Genomic DNA, 17,530 nt, shown 5'->3' on the forward strand with positions numbered 1-17,530 from the left:
TTTAGGGTTCCGTACGTAAAAGGTATAAATACGCGACCCTTTTACTAAGCCTCCAGCCTCCGCTGTCTGTCTGTCCGTCTGTGTCACGTGGTTGTATCTCATAAACCGTTATAGATAGAAAGCTGACATTATGTATTTTTGTTGCCACTATAACAACGTATACTAAATTTTAAAAACATTAAATATTAATTACAAAAAACGTGTTTTTTCGTATTTTTTTGCTCTGTAGTAATAAATAACAGTATCGGGAAGACGCTTAAAATTTTCACAGAATATAAACTTGTATATTACATTTCAAAATAAATAATTATAAAACAATATAGTAATTATTAATTATATATGTTGTAAGGGACATACAATAAACGTAATGTTTACGTAAATTTCAATAAACAGGTAGAAACGTGAATGTAAAAAATAAATATTAATGTAACTGACGTGACGATGGTACGGAACCCTTTCATGCGTGAGTCCAACTCGCACTTGACCGGTTTTTTTTAAATCTTTAATCCAGGTAAAATTTTACTTGGAACCAAACAAGGTGAGGGTGGTACAATCGATGCATTGTATGAATCCCTCTTTGAAGTTACACAAATGTGTCACATGCAAAGGTATGTACAAAAAGAGCTTTATAAATAGATGACAGCAGGTGGTGAGATAGTTAACAGTGAATGGTCTTAGAATGTTATACGAGTAGATTGTACAAAAAGGTATCGCAGATGTTGATATATGTATTACGTCGGACGATGACGATGTTGCGATTAATTTTGATTTGGATGCGATTAATAGATCTCGATATTTTTTCCGGATTCAGTTTAGCAGCTATGCACCTTCTTGCGCTGTCCAATTTGGGGGGTTGTAAGAGTCAGTCAGTCATGTCAGAAGTACGGTGCATTTGATTGTCAAAGCTCTTGAGACTACAGATGAAGCTGAATGTATAGATGAATAACTGATCTATAACTGATAGGCATTTAATTCGGAAACGTTGCAGAACGAGAAATTCAAGAATAAATATTGTAATAAAAGCTTTAATTAATCTTAAAATAAATTAATGATGCATGCAGATATCCTGGCAAGTTGAAAGATGTTAAACCAACCATTTCGTAAAACAGAGTGATCTTGTATGTGTATCTTGCCACAGAATAAGTCACGCGTATACAATTGTGAGATTGAACTCTAAATCCCTACTATCCTAACTAATCCCTACTTTCTTCTCCCTATACTAATATTATAGATGTGAAAGTATCTCCAATCAGTCTGTTACGCTTTCAGGTCTCAACCGATTTTGATAAAACTTGGTACAGAGATAAAGTTGACCCAGAGAAAGAACATACGATTATTATAACGTTTATTGCAAAAAGGGGGGTAAAACCATGCGGACGAAGTCGTCGGCAAAAGCTGTACCTATATACGTCGGTGTATGCTGAACGTAATCAACAATTCCATATGCCATACGCTGTGATTACCTCAACGAGAGGGAGCTCAGCATAAATACATAATGTATGACGGCATGACAAATACTGCATTCGGCAAATGTTTGTTGCACAACCGCAACGCAATGTTGGAATTCACATCTCTCCCTCTCTCATCTTTAACTAAACTCTAATTCTTTATGAGTCATTGAATTAATCTGTAATTCTTATTAAAGTTTAATTATAAGCAAAATTAACTAACAACTTAGGCACATATATATGTATAATCACGTCATCATCCTTTACGGGGTAGACAGGGAAAAAATTTAGAAAAGACTGCATCGCCTCATTTAGCTGTATAGCTTAATAATGGAATTGAGATTCAAATAGTGATTTCAACTAACCCTGCCAGACAGACATAACCAACAATTTAAAGTTATCGAAGAACCTTTAAGAATTCGAATACCTTTTGAATTGAATTTTGAATTTTTGAATTTGAATTCTACTTTTTATCAAACGAGTGCTTAAGTTTTACAAAAAGTTTTATTTTAATTCGTGTGTTTCGATTTTATTAAGCAAAACAGCTAAACGTGGCCTTATAGTCTTTTCAAGATTGCTAGCTTTGTCTACCCCGCAAGGGATTTAGACGGGATTATAAGTATGTATGTATGTGTAACACAATATAAATATTCCAGTTTATTTTCACTACACTGCCACAACTAATTACTTATTATATCAAAAATAAACAAACTAAATGTTTTTCCAATAAATTAAATATACAAATTTTCAATTTATTTTCACAATGAAAATATTTCCTTTAAATTTCCATTGCAAACGCATGAATTTTAAATAATATTTCCAATTCAATGGAAAATACTTTTATTATTATGCTTCAAAAATGAAACGGTTTATTAAAAAATTCGAACTTGTATCAATATGAATCAAAGGCAGGATAAGGGTTAACCTTAAATTGCATAAGTAGGTATGATCTAAGGTTCGTAAAAAGCGACTAAAGATAGGCTTACAAACTTGGGATTGTAATTTAAGGCAATGTGCTAGCAAATTGTCACTATTTGAATCTCAATTCTATCATCAAGCCAAACAGCTGAACGTGGCCTATCAATTTTTTCAAGACTGTTAGCTCTGTCTTGCCCGCGTGACGTGATTATATATGTATGTATCTAAGCGATTTACCCATCCTTATTTCATAAAAGTTTAATGCATACCTAAGTAATAATTAAAACAAAATATCTGTTTGTCTATGTGCCTATGTATGAAAATAACTATCTATTGCACATTAAAATTAAAAAGTTAGAAAATTCAATTTAGGAATTACGATGGGTGGGCTTATTGCTTACATTTCTTCTAGTTAACAAGAGGAAGGAGATTTATTATAAATAACAGGGCTCAAACTTCGATAACAAACATTAATATCAATTGGACGTTTGCTCTACTTATCACAGGTTTATCTATATGTAGATTTATCTGTCTGTTTGTCCAACACATATAACGCTGTACGTACTAAAGCTATCCCAAACAGACATTCTGACTGACATGTTTACTCAACATACATACATATACATATATTGATAAAATAACTTGCAGATACAACATTATTTGTGTGAACCCACGTCAGTTTCAAACTAAGTTAAATAGTTCAAAAGAAATTATTACACGTTATGTAAGTATATCCGTATGAAATTTGTCAATTTAAAACAGGTGAACGGCGTGATAGTTTCATAGCGACCATGGTCGTGTGAGAATTTATAATTATTCTAAATTGTTGATTTTTTCTGGTTCACTGCGCAAAAAAAAAACATAATGGCAAGGTGCAAAAATCATTCACTCGAAAGGCTTATGAATGTGTTATTAACTAGGAATCTCTCGAATGAATCCTAAATTTTTAGACCCAGCGGTTGTGCCTGTGTATTGATATGTCGGTCAGTCAGTCAATCAATCAGTGTACTTTTTTATCTACATCAACCTATAGATTATAACTTAAAGTCAATAAATAACGCATTAGCGTTGAAACTCCTATAATTTCATAGAAGTGAAATGCAGCGGTTCAGCGCAGAATGCAGCCGTGCAATGCTAATGCACGTAGAGACTGCTCGTTTGCTAGCTCGGCGTCGTTTTGTGTCCAAGATGGCGGGAAGTTACCCTTCAATGAAAACAAACTGAGAATCTCGTACTTGAAAAGTACTGCTTTTAAAGTTGCGAACAGGGTGCTGATGTTAATTGAAGTAGTTATTAATTACGTAGAACGTAGTGGTTAATTTTGAAGGAACAATATTTATAAGTAAGTCTGCATAAAAACAGGCGTTGTAGGACAACGCTTCTTCTTTCAATCATGAAATATCTCAATTAAAAAAAGATCTTAAAAATCTTAAAAAAAGTTACAAACTTTTAGTTAAAAGCAAAAGTATTCTTCTTCCTCCTGGCATTAGTCTTGGTTACACCCGGGGCTGATGGAAGGATCTTAGGAAAGGAGCCTGGGGTGTGTGGACAGGGTCAATCATTTTTTTGGATTTTTACACAAAGCAACTCTCTTTGCACTCAAACAAATGCTAAACCATCAAGCTTTTTACTCATGCACCTTATCAGTTTGATCACAGACATCCCTCACACAAACAAAGCAAAAACACGTACCCGTAAATAGCGGCTGCGCCTGCGATGGCTCCTCCGCACTGCGCGGCGATGTAGAGAGCGGAGCGGAGTGGTGACACGCGCCGGCGCACGCAGAGAGACACTGTCACTGCTGGGTTGACGTGGGCGCCTGGAAAATGTAATCTGGTTATTGATTTGGTCATTACATATGAAAGTGAAAGGTTTCAGGCAAAACCTGACGGAAGTTTTCCTAATAGAAAGTTAGGGAAATTTTATTCTATTTTTCTTTAATAGGTCCGAAACCCTCGGTTTGAGTCCGTTACATGGTTACGAATAGGGTGAAAGAATGTGACCCCTTTTTTGGTTCATAATACTTAATAAAAAAATATTCACATTTTAAATATGTTTTAATTAGTTTTAATTTATTACGCACAACACTATGTGTGTTTGAAAGTTACATTTTAGCTTTTTACTTGATAGATACAAACACAAATCATATGTCCTTCAATCAACATAAATGATATCCTTAGCCAACGAAACATATGATATAACACCTCATTATATTACGTACTGTAATCCTTAATCCGTTTCTACAGATAATTGCATAATTAGTTAATTAGCGGTTTGACAGCATTAATGGGTGTAATTAGCCAATGCTCAGAATTCCCCAAAGAATTTCAGGAGAAATATATCAGCTGACTTGCTTTAACGTTTGAAATTTGGTATTTGACCCTGGTCATAATTTTTATGGAAATTAGGCGGACCCCGGGCCCCGAAACACTTCCGTAGAGGGTGCAACCGGGAACACGCAGAAATTGTATAGGTTGTCCCCGTCCTGGGGAGGAGTCCTGGGTCTGCCGATTACCAGGATCCAGGAGAAGCAAGTCAAATATTTATATGATAAGCATTTAACCTGTGTGACCCTGTTAACAGAAGAACCAAACCTTGCTTGGATCTTACTTACACATTTAGTTGCCTGAATGTAAGTACAGTCAACGGGAGACGAATATCCTTTTAAATTTTTACTTTGAATACAGTGTGATGTTTCTTTGTTGTCAACATTACAGGTTTTATTACAAAGGTTTTCACTCACCGCGAGAGCTTGCATTTATTTTATTTTATTAAATGTAATCATTTTCTTATATAACTCAAACCAATCATTATACAATTACTCATTGGTATTGGTCCAGGGTGTCTTAGAAATGGATTAAGTACCTACGCTTTCGAGGCGAACATCTGGACCTCTTTTGCTGACGCTCTGATTAATACATACACATATGACGAATTTATACCATATGGAGTAGACAGAGCTAAAAGTCACGACATGGAGAAGATTCGTTAATCTGAATGGCTCAATGATGTTTTCAGAGGCAGTGCGCAGGTTCCTCTTATCAAACCAGATTTAGTGTTAAAGGAAAAAAGATAAAGTAGTCCTAACCTAAAGTGCTGAGAACTACACAGCATCCGATATTGTTTTGTATAAGTAAATAAATAAATATATACCGGACAAATTACACAGATTGAGTTAGCAACTAAGTTCGAATACTGTGTTACGAGATACTAACTCAACGATACTATAATTTATAATAAATACTTTTATATAAATATGTTATGATACTAGAGTTGTATTTATTTTGGAACGTGATCGTTTAGCGTGAAAAGTTCCTTAGTTAAGTTTCGCCATCCGTTCTGGGCATCAGACAGGAGAATTTATCGGACTAATGATTGCTCGCTCGGGTTCGAACACGGACCATTTACTGCGAGACCAATTTTGGGAAGGGTGCGCAGTTAGGTCGATTGCTTTTCTGATGTTTTGCATCCTAGGGAATTTTATTTTATAGCTTCATGCTATTTTTAGTTCGAATTTATTTTTATGCGAATTTTTTTAAATATATGTTATGTATGTCCCAGAAAGTCGGTGCCAAGAGGCTGATCTAATATTATTCTATTAACTTACACAATAAGGAAATATCGAACATTCTATTCTAAGTTTGGATAATTTTGAAGTTGACGATGTTGAAGAGATTGCTGCAGTGCAGTTTGTTAACGCTTCTTCTGCACTTAAGCTTTGGAAGCGGCAGTAAACTAAGTTTTAAGTAATTTATTTGACGTCAGCCAATGTTGTGAAAACGAAAGATATGACAATTATTAAGCTATATTGAAGTGTCCCTTAATCTACACTAATATTATAAAGCTAAAGAGTTTGTTTGTTTGTTTGATCGTGCTAATCTCAGGAACTACTGGTTCGAATTGTTTCTTTTTGTGTTGAATAGACTAATTATCGAGGAAGGTTTTAGGCAATATAACAACATGCTGCAACTTTTAGGAGCGAAGAAATTATGAAAATGTGAAAAAAAGAACGAGGAAAATTATTCATCCTTGAGGGCTTCAATTACATATGCCCAAAATAACTATTTCACGCGGACGAAGTCGCGGGCACTACTAGTTATTAATACATGTTGTGAATGTGGATTGTTTTGAATCTTTTAAATGCAAGTTAACATAATTTTCGAAATAACTTCGACACTAATTCAATCCGTGTAAAAAAATATAATTATATTAACAGAATTTTAATTAGTTAGAGAGCAAAATGCAACATTGCTAGCGTATATCGAACTACGATCGCTACGAAATACTGCTACGGCCGCTACGAACTGTATCGTAACGGCTACGACGCCGCCGACCACAGAATATTTCCCTCAAGACCATTATGTATTGTAAGACGTAAAATTTCCCTCAAGTCAAGACCATTATGTATTATAAAACGTAAAATTTCCCTCAAGTCATAACCATTGTGTATTGTAAAACGTAGACGTTTCAATTCTATGAATCTATACTATACTTGTCTATATATTATACTTTTGTTATATACTCATTAGAATAATTACCTCCGTGTGAGAAACCATAATGCCTGACAAATATAACATTCGTAAACAGCGAATCTTAAAAGAAATATGCATTAATTCGGTTTTTCTTTAAAAAAAACTGTGCTATAGATAAATCTATACCTTCTATACTTTCTTTATTTTATTTTAATGTTTCTAGTTTTTATTATGTGCAGAATATTATCTGTTTTCTCCTTACTAAGATTTGAATATCTTCTACGTTTTCATTATTTTCCCGCGTGGTTTAGAATAGGACTACTGCATCTCTTTCCCATGGATGTTGTGAAAGGCGACTAATGGAAAGGCTAATGAACATTGAACAATTTTTGTAGGCGATGTACTAACAACCTGTCATTATTATGAATTCCATCTTATTGTATGGCTTATACAGCTAGCTGAACGTTGCCTTTCAGTCTTTTCAACACTGTTGACTCTGTCTACCCTGCTATGGATGTAGACGTGATTATATATATTAATTTCATTTCTCTAATGTTTCATTATAATTTTCGAATCGGATATCTAATGGGTACTGAGAAACCCGAGCACGATGGACGCTCGGATAATGATCGCGGCGGTAGAACAGTTGCTAACTTATAAACGGTATGGCGATTAAGCTGTGATGTCCGGGAAGTAATTGGAATAGCTAGATTAATTATATATACCTTAATATATATCCATACTTACTTTACTTACTGATATTATCTCTATGAAAATAATTCTGGATATCTGTATAAAAGATACTAGTACCGGAAACAAAGCGACTTTGCCGCCGAAATCATTCGCATCACGCACCTTCCGCGGCTCACTCGGAGCGAATACTAAATCTTTACACCATTCTTTCCTGAGTCTGCTATACTATTGCCGAACTATATGAACAGTTCTTAATTTAAAAATTAAAAAAAAAAATTTTTACTGTCAAATCGTATCTTCCAGTATTTTTTTGAATATCATATGTGACATGCAGTTCTAAACTCTTACTAATCGATCTTCTTACTTAAAACGCAGGTAGTACTTTGATTGGTCTACGGAAAAGTATTTTGTATATATTGGGGGGTGGAATCATCGATCAAATCTATAATCACCTGTAGAAAGCAAAACCAATGGGTTAATATAGGTATAAAAAAATCATATTATAAGATTGGGTGAGTCAGGTTTTTACACGAAGCGACTCCCATCTGACCTCCGCAACCTTTGCAGGTAAACCTAACCCGTATTGGATCCATGGTTACCCATCTAGTTGCCTGAATGTGCAGGTTTCCCCATGATGTTTTCCCTCGCCGTAAGAGCATGGGATTGAGACGAAGACGAGAGAAGAGGAGATTGTATCTAACATTGACTACTTAGCGATTGGTACCAACTTTATATTTATATATTGGGCAATTATGTACTGAACTCGTATCCCAGCGTTTTCAATTCCGATCGTCGGGCGCACTGCAAACCTTGATATTCCGCAGCAATGCTTTACGAAAATGGTGTAACACGAGAAGCCTCCATTATTATTTGATCAGGTATCTTGGGAGCTGGAGTGCCATTTTGACCACCTGCTGCATATACCGAGACTTTAACGATTGTAGGTAGTTTTAATAGACTGATACAGATATAATGGCAGTACATATAAAGGGTTTGAATATAAAGGAACTGTTATTTGTAGTAGATGCATATTATTATTCTTCTTTTTAATTTTTTTTTATAATAATAAACAGAGTTTATTCAATTTCTTGAGATACTGAAATTAAGGCAAACAATCTTGACAGGTTTTTGTACATTTTTAATTTATTTTAGTTATCTTACTTTCTTGACAGAGTGATCGAATACACTCTCCCGCCAAATAACGCCTCTCCAATCCAAGCGTGTCAGACGTAAAATGTATACAATTTGGTTTTGATAATTGGTTAAGGTCTATACAATCGCCTATAAGTACTTTAAGCAAAAGGACCTATGGGAAACTGAAGATTTGAGAACATTTTATACCTTGAGCAATACCCACTTGCTTCAATATCGGAATTCTTAAAAAAAAAAACACAATTTTCATAAATATGTATCATCAAAACCTTCAGTCAAAGCTATAAATATTGTAACATGAATAAACTAGTAGGAGTCGGATTTAATATTCATCCGAATTTATACGTCGCCACTCAAATCGGGGTTGCGTGGTATGATCCCGTTCCTGTCTCAGACCTACATCTTAACTGTCAAAGGTACTCGTAAGTTGATTTAATATACATATATATTAGTACTCATAATAATAGGTATCTTTAGATATAATATTCGACATATTGGCCCTCTCCTCGTCCTGTGATTCCCGGGTGAAATGAATAAGAACATCAGTAAAAGTCTAGTTGTATTACGAGAAATGATAAAAAAAAAATTGAAATGATAAAAATATTCTTTTTCAGTACATTTTCAGCCAAAATCATGTATCCAAGCCTTTGCCATTTTTCTCAGTCTTGAGCTTTAAATAGGTTAAATTTTTGCGGCAAAAAGAACGAATTGTGTTAACTTTTTGTCATCTTTTATGTCTCAAAAACAACATTCTTATTACCATGCCCAGGAATGCATAAAATACATATACAATATATATATAAACAATCCATAAAAGGCCTTCATTACAATGCATGAATGCACAAAGGCTTTCGGCATAATTCGTGAATACTAAAAACAGAGAGTGCTGAAAACTGGCTTGTATTTGGCCTATAAATGGACTTGAATAACTGAATGCAAATATAGAAAATCTACCACTTTAAGTTGGTCGCACACAGCCGGGAATTGTTAGCCATTTTCTTTTTTAGAAAATTTCACTTTATTTACAGAAACTTTCTTTGAAAATTATCTGTATGTGAAGTTTAATGAAATTTATGTAAGTAGTCTAAAGAATTCATGATTTGTTTTAAATGTAAAATTAATTAAAAACAAGAATACTAATAATAATAATTCTGGATTGCTTATTGAAACTTTTCAAAAAACAATTCAATATAGTATCTCTTTTTCATAAAGGACTAACTCCTATACACGACTTATTATTTTATATGATTATATACAAATACGAGTGCAAAGAACCAAATGACACCATGAGAAGTTTCAACTTAGGTACCCAACTTGACCACAAGCTACGACTGTGTGTGACTAGCTTTGACGAGTCCAATGCTAAAATAGGGACATCCATCCAGCTGAGCCATTAGGGCAAATTAGGGCAGAAACGGTCGATACAGCGCGACAAATTCTAATCTAAACTTGTACTGGGAATATAAAGCCAAATTGGGAAGGTATTACAATATAAATTTGTTTCTTTATAATGATAGGTATCGTTATAATGAAACTCAGATACAGAATTAAGGATTTTCTCACGGTTTTGCTCGCGACCTGACACATTCGTTTACTGCTTTCACGGGAACAATAGGTACATGTTCAACGTGGCCTTCCAGTCTTTTTCAAAATTGGTGGCTTCGTCTACCACGTAAGAGATAAAGACGTGCTTAATTATGTAGGTTTGTATTATGTTTTGTTTGTTTGGATCGAAAAAAGTATGAGTATTAAAATGTCCTTTCCAACCTTCTTCTCCTATATGTGAGAATTATACATTCTTATACTCCTATATCCTAATTCAAAAAGATCAGTTAACAAGATAAAGCGTGGAGAAGCAACAAACAAATGAACCACAAACACACTTTAGTTTAACTTTTCTATACACGGCGACATTATATTAATAAGTATAAAATTGATAATTTCAAAATGTCATTGTTCCCGTCAAAGTGGCGCCGCCATTATGAACTTACAAAGGGCAAGGAAGGGTGAAGGGTGGGATGCAACACGTGTTTACCAAGAGTTCGATGAGTTATGTGTATAATTTACCATATTAATAGCACATATAACACCTCTTAATTGCCTTTTCTCGTCTCCTTTCGTAATTAGATAATATTTAAGTAGGTTTAAGGACTCATAAGCCTGTTAATATGGAAATTTATCCCAGTTTGAATCATGGTTCAAGCCGAGTAGGTTACTTATATTAGCAGCACAGTGTCTTCGAGGTCAAACCGGGTTTTTCCTCGAAATACCTTGTGGTTCCCAGCACCAATAGAAAACAGAATACAACCACTCCATCTCTTTCCCATGGATGTTGTAAAATCGACTAAGGGATAGGCTTATAAACTTGGGATTCTTCTTTAAGGCGACAGGCTAGCAACCTGTCACTTTATATGAATCTCAAAATGACAAACAGCTGAAAGTAGCCTATCAGTATTTCCAAAACTGTTGGCTCTGTCTACCCCGCAAGGCATATAGTCGTGATTATATGTATGTATGTATGTAGATAAAAAAATATGTATAAGTGATGTACTAACATAGTATTTAAGTTACTTTATGACCTTTGTAGCAAATTGTTAAAGCTTTTGCCTCCACAAGCTTCGGCTTATTTATTTACTTTGAACTTTTTGTGGTTGCCCAAAAATTAGGGCTATTCTCATTTCTAACCAGTGTCAGGCAGCTGACAGCAAAAGCTTTACTAAACCATTTCACAATAAACTTAACGTAGATATCACTTTGATGAATTCAGCGTTTCGGGCCTCGAGCTTTGTATGCGATCGAAAATAAATAGTTATCTTGAGAGAGAGGCAGGGAGAAAAGTCCCATACATCAAACTATACAATACCTACATTCATTCATGCTTCTTTCCCAGAGAGATGCAGAGATTACAATATCTTCTTATTTGCCGACATTCCTGCGTACAATTTCGCTTCATCCAATTCATCACTATCTTTATGCAAGCTTGTAGATTAAGGATACTTTGCCGTGTGGTTCCCGGCACCAACAGAAAAAAGAATAGGACCATTCCATCTCCTTCCCAAGGATGTCGTAAAAGGCGACTAAGGGATCGGCTTACAAAAATTGGGATTCTTCTTTACGGCAATGGAAAAGAACTCAATTCTATCATTAAGCCAAACAGCTGAACGTGGCCTTTCAATCTTTCCAAGACTGTTAACTCTGTCTACCCCGGAAGGGATATAGACGTGATAATATGTATGTATGTATACTCTTAACCTGACCTTTTGCCAGGACCTTACGTATACTTCCCTATAAACAGATAGTTTCTTTCGCATTTTATTAAATAGGTACAGACTGTATCCAATCACATTATACAAATCCGTTCACGCATTATTACCGAACCCTTTTGCTCGTGAATTTTGTTAAATTTCTAAAAAAAAGGAACGTGATTCCGACCCGGCTCAGACGTTTATACCTATATAGGTTTAATAGGGCAAAGTCACGTCGTAACTGAGGGCTGATAGAGTAGAGTAGATAGAGTCACGTTAAACCTGTGGGCGTAAAATAATTTACCTCATACACCGATAAAAAATATATAAATTGTCTTATGTGTACAAAAAATTTATAAAACTGTGCTCGTATGTCAGTACTTTTGTTTCTGAAGAGAAAAATCGTATGAAATAAAATAACTACATCCCAAGTAAAATTTTGAAAGTAAGTTTAATTTTAACCACGGATAGAAGCTATAAATACGCAAATAAACTTAAGTTAAGATTTTGAATAACTCTAGATAATATCAAGATACCAATAAATAGGTATAACCTAGGTAAGATAATGATGATAATTCATGGGATAAATCTGCCATTGCAAGTGATTTTATTCTTACATAGCTATATACTATTTCATATAACTGTGTTGATTTCTGCTTAATAAAAACATTACAAACAAACAAACCTACGTATCTACCTACTCGTAAGTATTTATCTAATACCCCTAAATACTTTCGACTCTATAGAAAGGAACATAATTTTTCCTTAACTCATCGAATCCCTTTTAAAATAACCTCCAAATATCAAAACTAACGGGGAAAGTATAGAATCGTGTTAAAAAAAAGTGTCTGTTTGTGAACATCTGCACGTCGGGTGCCGCATGCCGCCGGGCCGAGGGATAAATTACCAAGTGACGGAGAGGTTTAATTGGTTGGTGCCTATTCTGCCCGGATGATTGGAGCACCTTGCGTACAAACTCGTATAAAGAGAATTAAAAACGCTTGATATTATGTAAGTAGTTTGGCAAATTTCGAGTTCGTTATTCAAACGTAATTTTTTAAATCGAATGTGTCATAGATCAAACTAACAGCCACTTAAAATTTTATTTATTTTTGTATACCTAGTAAGATTACCTTTATTTAGTTAAAAAAATATTATGCCTATTTACTATTTTTCACTTAGTTTTGTATGCCGAATTATTTCAAGTACCCAAACAAACCAAAGTACTTAGGTAACTAAGTTGTTAGCTGTTTTGCAGGTTGCATCAATGAGACTATGCTGGATGCAAATCCCTTGCTTTGGTTCTACGAGTATTCATAATATATAAGTGGCGGAGACGAGAAAAGAGAAAAAAATAAATAAATGACCGGCTGGAGGGTTGAGATAATAAGGGCCGCTATGCACCTTGCGTAGAAATATTTAGAAAAAAAAAACGCAGGTACTGCACGTGCGTGCGTCCTTTTTTTTCGCTTCGTGCTTGATCCTTGATGACTCTAAAAAAACTTTAGAAGACTAATTTTATTTTTATGTTCATAATAAGTTTAGTCTTAGTAAAGGATAATCCAAACTCTCTAAAGAATGTAGATACTAGTACTTTAACTTTGTAGTAAGTATTTGGTTACGCACAAATAAGTTTCGTATTTCGTACATGGAAAATCGACGTCTTTTCTCAATGTCAGAAAGTTCTTAATATGAAATTAATATTTATATACACCAGAAGATATAACTTCACTACGGCATTTTTCTTCCGTTACCCGTTATATGACTTATCGATAAATTAAAAAAAATAATCTGTTTTGGCATAAATAATTTTTCTTTTATGTAAGTACATACTTAGTTACCTACATCGTTTTATACGTCCATCGTAAATATACGCATGGGTAAGTTGATATCCAGCTTTCGAGATAACGAACCATACTGCAGACTTTATTCCTTTGCATTAGTTAATTGGAGTGGCAGAGGGAAAACATCGGGGTAACTTAATGTCGTGTCCAGTTTTATTAGATAGAGAAAGGATCGCCGGAAATTACCTCTGAACGAATGGGGTGAACATGAACATCCATACTGTCATTTGGAGAAATAACATTATTAATCATTTTTTATAACGTTTCCTAAGAAATTACAAAGGTAATTGGAGCGGTCTTTTTTGGACTTTATGTCCAACAAATAAGTTGGATAAACAAAAATAAATTAAATTTGGCAGAACTATTACAAACCCGAAATGTTGACGAAGCATAGAGTCAGCGTAGCGATGGCACAGCCGGAAGCGAGCGCCGTCGCCAGCAGCACAGCTGAAGCGGAAGCCCCAACTCCGGCGCCGCTGGCGGCCCCACACACTATGAAAACGTACAGAAACGACGCGGCACACTCAGCCACCACGGCCTTCCACAACGACAGGGTCCGCACTTCCAGTCTGGCAGGCACACGACCCGGTAGAGCAGACTCACTATGCCCATCTTTCCGTAAACACTCCAATTTTTCGAACAATGTCACTATATGATGTTCGATGTTGTCATCAGAAATAGTAAAAGCTTGCTCCCCCATAATTAAAAAAGTGTGTTAATAATTTTAAAAAAGAAATTTTTTTGCCTACGCCTCGAACATTTTCTATTTTTGAAAAGCGCGCGAACGTATTCCGGTACGTTCGGAAACGGGCTCCCGGGAGCCACCTACGCGACACGGGTGTCGCGATCGCAATGCCGCCGAGTGAATGCTGAATGAAAGGGATTGAATGAGAGCGGGGGCTCCGCACATGTCTCGGGCTCCCGTCCCGACACTTGTTACGTCCTCCCCGGGACCTGCACTTTCAGCGAGGGTGTAATCAATTCACCGACTCAGCGAAACATGACAATAGGATTTAATTAGATAGATATTATGTGATGCATTTTTAAGCATTGTTGTTGAAAAGATACCCTACTTTTAATGTAACTTTCACCAATTTTCATCAATATTTCTTCAAAAATTTTAGAAAGTGTCCATTAAATCCATTCTAGTCTAGAATATATGTCATGTCTCAAGACACAAAGCGACATGCATCTGATCTGACGATATTTTTTTCGCACTCCGTATGAGCATTGAGTAAGAATTGTAGACCTTTTAGTTAATTTCTTGGTCTAAAGGCTACAAGATAATTTGAAATCTAAGATTAAATCCCTAACAAAAACCTAATTCTTAAATGAGATTTAAGTTTGTGTCTACTGTATTAACTCTTTTTAAAACAATTCCTAAATACTGCGCCGTCTTTATCTTATTAACTGTATTTTGACAGATATCTTTATACAAGATATATAGGTACATATTTAGGGACATAATTGTCTTAACCAAGACAACGGCTAGAATTAGTCTAATTTCCTTCAAGATATCTACAATACTTTTCAAGACATTCGATTGCTACTAAGTACACCATAATAATAGCGCTCTAGCTTTACCTTTAGGTACTTGGCACATATCTAGTATTCTTATCTCAGTGAGCGGGCGGCATAGGTGCTTAACGGTGGCAAGGGCGGGCAGAAACTTTCACAACCGAAGATTAATGAAGCCTTTCTATAATGCGCTGCAGTATTAAGTTAAATGTTTACGCATTTTCTTTTAAGCTTTGGGTTAATGATAATAGTATATAACTACGAAAATTGTGTATAAGTATTCTACCGCCACACACTAGATGAATCTCTGGAACATTTTCGTTAATAGTATTGGTTCAGTAAAATTTACACTGGAAATATCCACAAAATTTTAAGGTAGTAAAACTAGATTACCCGTACCATGTAATAAGGATTTATACAAATCTCTAAATTCACTCTTCATAATAAGGAATACGGAGAAGTACCTATAGGACATAGGGAACTTAGCTTACATCCTTAATTATAACCTCTACCTATTACTAATTATTAATAATTAAGTAGAGGCTCTAAGGGTATTCCCATGACGATAAACGAACTTACACGCGAGTGAAAAGCCGAGGGGAAAAGCTAGTAACACGCTTAAAGTACCTACTTATTCATACTACTTAGTCTTAAACTTATTAAAAACACTCGCACGTATCAGACGTTTCTGACAAAATTAAATACTTGGCGTAAAAGAAAAAGTAGAGGTACTTAGTTAGCTAGTCACGACTCCCAGGGGACTGTCGATAGCGAACTTTTTTATGGTTCTGCAAAAATGCTTCAAGCATTTAACTGAGGTAGGTAGCTATGGTTTTTTTTCTTGAAAGGATAACACTCCATTTAACTGAAGTACCTATTGTTATTTTTTTTATGAATCTATATATTTGTTAAAACTGTTAAAGCAATTAATAACTCTTGGATATTTTTAATAAATCCCCAATACTTTATTAATTGATCTTATTAACCATCTCATGAACTTTTTATTTTGACTAGGTACCTAAAAATCGATATATTTTCAAACAGCAGTGTCATTAATTTTTTTCATATTTATATTGTAACAAAGAGGTCGCACCTAAAAAAACAGTTGTTAGATATGCCCATATTTTGTGCAGTATTCGCTTTTAAAATAAGTAATAAGTCTAAGTTATGTCCTAACTGTGCAGTGAAAAATAACACGCCACTATGCCATAAGATAATATCAGCCAATAACAGCAAGTAGGTATGCTAAATCCGATATCCAAGTTTCCACGAATTGGAGCATCTTCCCATTGTGGCGGTCGAGCCCGAAACATCGCTCCCGCTACAAGTTAATTAAAACTATAAAACGATAATTGGTTCCAACAATATCGATAGTACCTACACGAGAAATGGGCTTTGAGACAATTTCGAAAAATAGTACAGAACACTTACAAGAATCCGACTCGAGCTTGGTATGTTTTATCTGTTAACTTACATTTTACCTGCGAACTACGAAGTTAATCTAGTCCGCTCCTCGGCTGCTTTCATTTGCAATGCAATGTGTACAAAAATAAATAAAACAGCTGAGGAGTTGTTTCGGAAGACTTACAATTAAATTCGCAAAAGTAGTTTCGTATCTTGATAAAAAGGAAAATTAGTATTTTTTTATGTAGGTATGTCACCAAATATCTCCCGTATTGATAATCCGATTTGAAAAATTCTTTTTGCTTTTATAAGAGTAGAATGTCCGATTGATCTCATATAAATTAGTTACAATGTCGTCATAAAATATGGGCAAGATTTTCCAGGGAAATTTATTACGTAGTAATAGGTAGTGAGGGTACCAATTAACCCACTAATCGCCTAGATACAACATATTGTTAGCTTAATTTTCAATTATTTTTAACTTTTCAATGTTTTTTGAAGTTGGTTCTAATTTTTATATACATAACTATATCTATTGTTTGATAAAACCTTTTCACATAAAAAAATATTTACTTAATTTTTTCGTCAAGTTTATTCATTGTGAACATTAAGATGTAAGAATGCGCAATAGAACGCTTGTAAGAGTGTGGCCCAACATTATTTTTGACTGTTGGCTTTTTCTACCTGTGTAAGTTTTGGCAGGAACCCAAACGTCATGCTGTTTGTGCTCTAATAATCCCTATATTATAAATGCGAAAATAACCTTGTGTGTCTGTCACGCCTTAACCACCAATCTGATTTTGATGGAATTTAGTATAGAGGTAGAGTTGATTTGA

At 34.8% G+C, this 17,530-nt stretch overlaps 1 protein-coding gene across 2 annotated transcripts in view; it reads right to left on the minus strand.

Moving 5' to 3' along the window:
* The window catches only part of LOC106129804 (neurogenic protein big brain), a 74,363-nt gene extending 59,748 nt beyond the window's left edge, over positions 1-14,615 (minus strand). For both annotated transcript variants that reach the window (XM_013328477.2, XM_013328476.2), the window contains exons 1-2: positions 14,145-14,615; positions 4,059-4,185 (exon numbers count right to left, since the gene is read on the minus strand). In XM_013328477.2, the coding sequence (XP_013183931.2) occupies positions 4,059-4,185; positions 14,145-14,472 (455 nt within the window). In that variant the 5' untranslated portion in view covers positions 14,473-14,615. The remainder of the gene's footprint in view (positions 1-4,058; positions 4,186-14,144) is intronic.
* Between the last annotated feature and the right edge of the window lie 2,915 nt (positions 14,616-17,530).

Source organism: Amyelois transitella, chromosome 3 (genome assembly GCF_032362555.1).
Source record: "Amyelois transitella isolate CPQ chromosome 3, ilAmyTran1.1, whole genome shotgun sequence".
Classification (NCBI taxonomy): Eukaryota; Metazoa; Arthropoda; class Insecta; order Lepidoptera; family Pyralidae; genus Amyelois; species Amyelois transitella.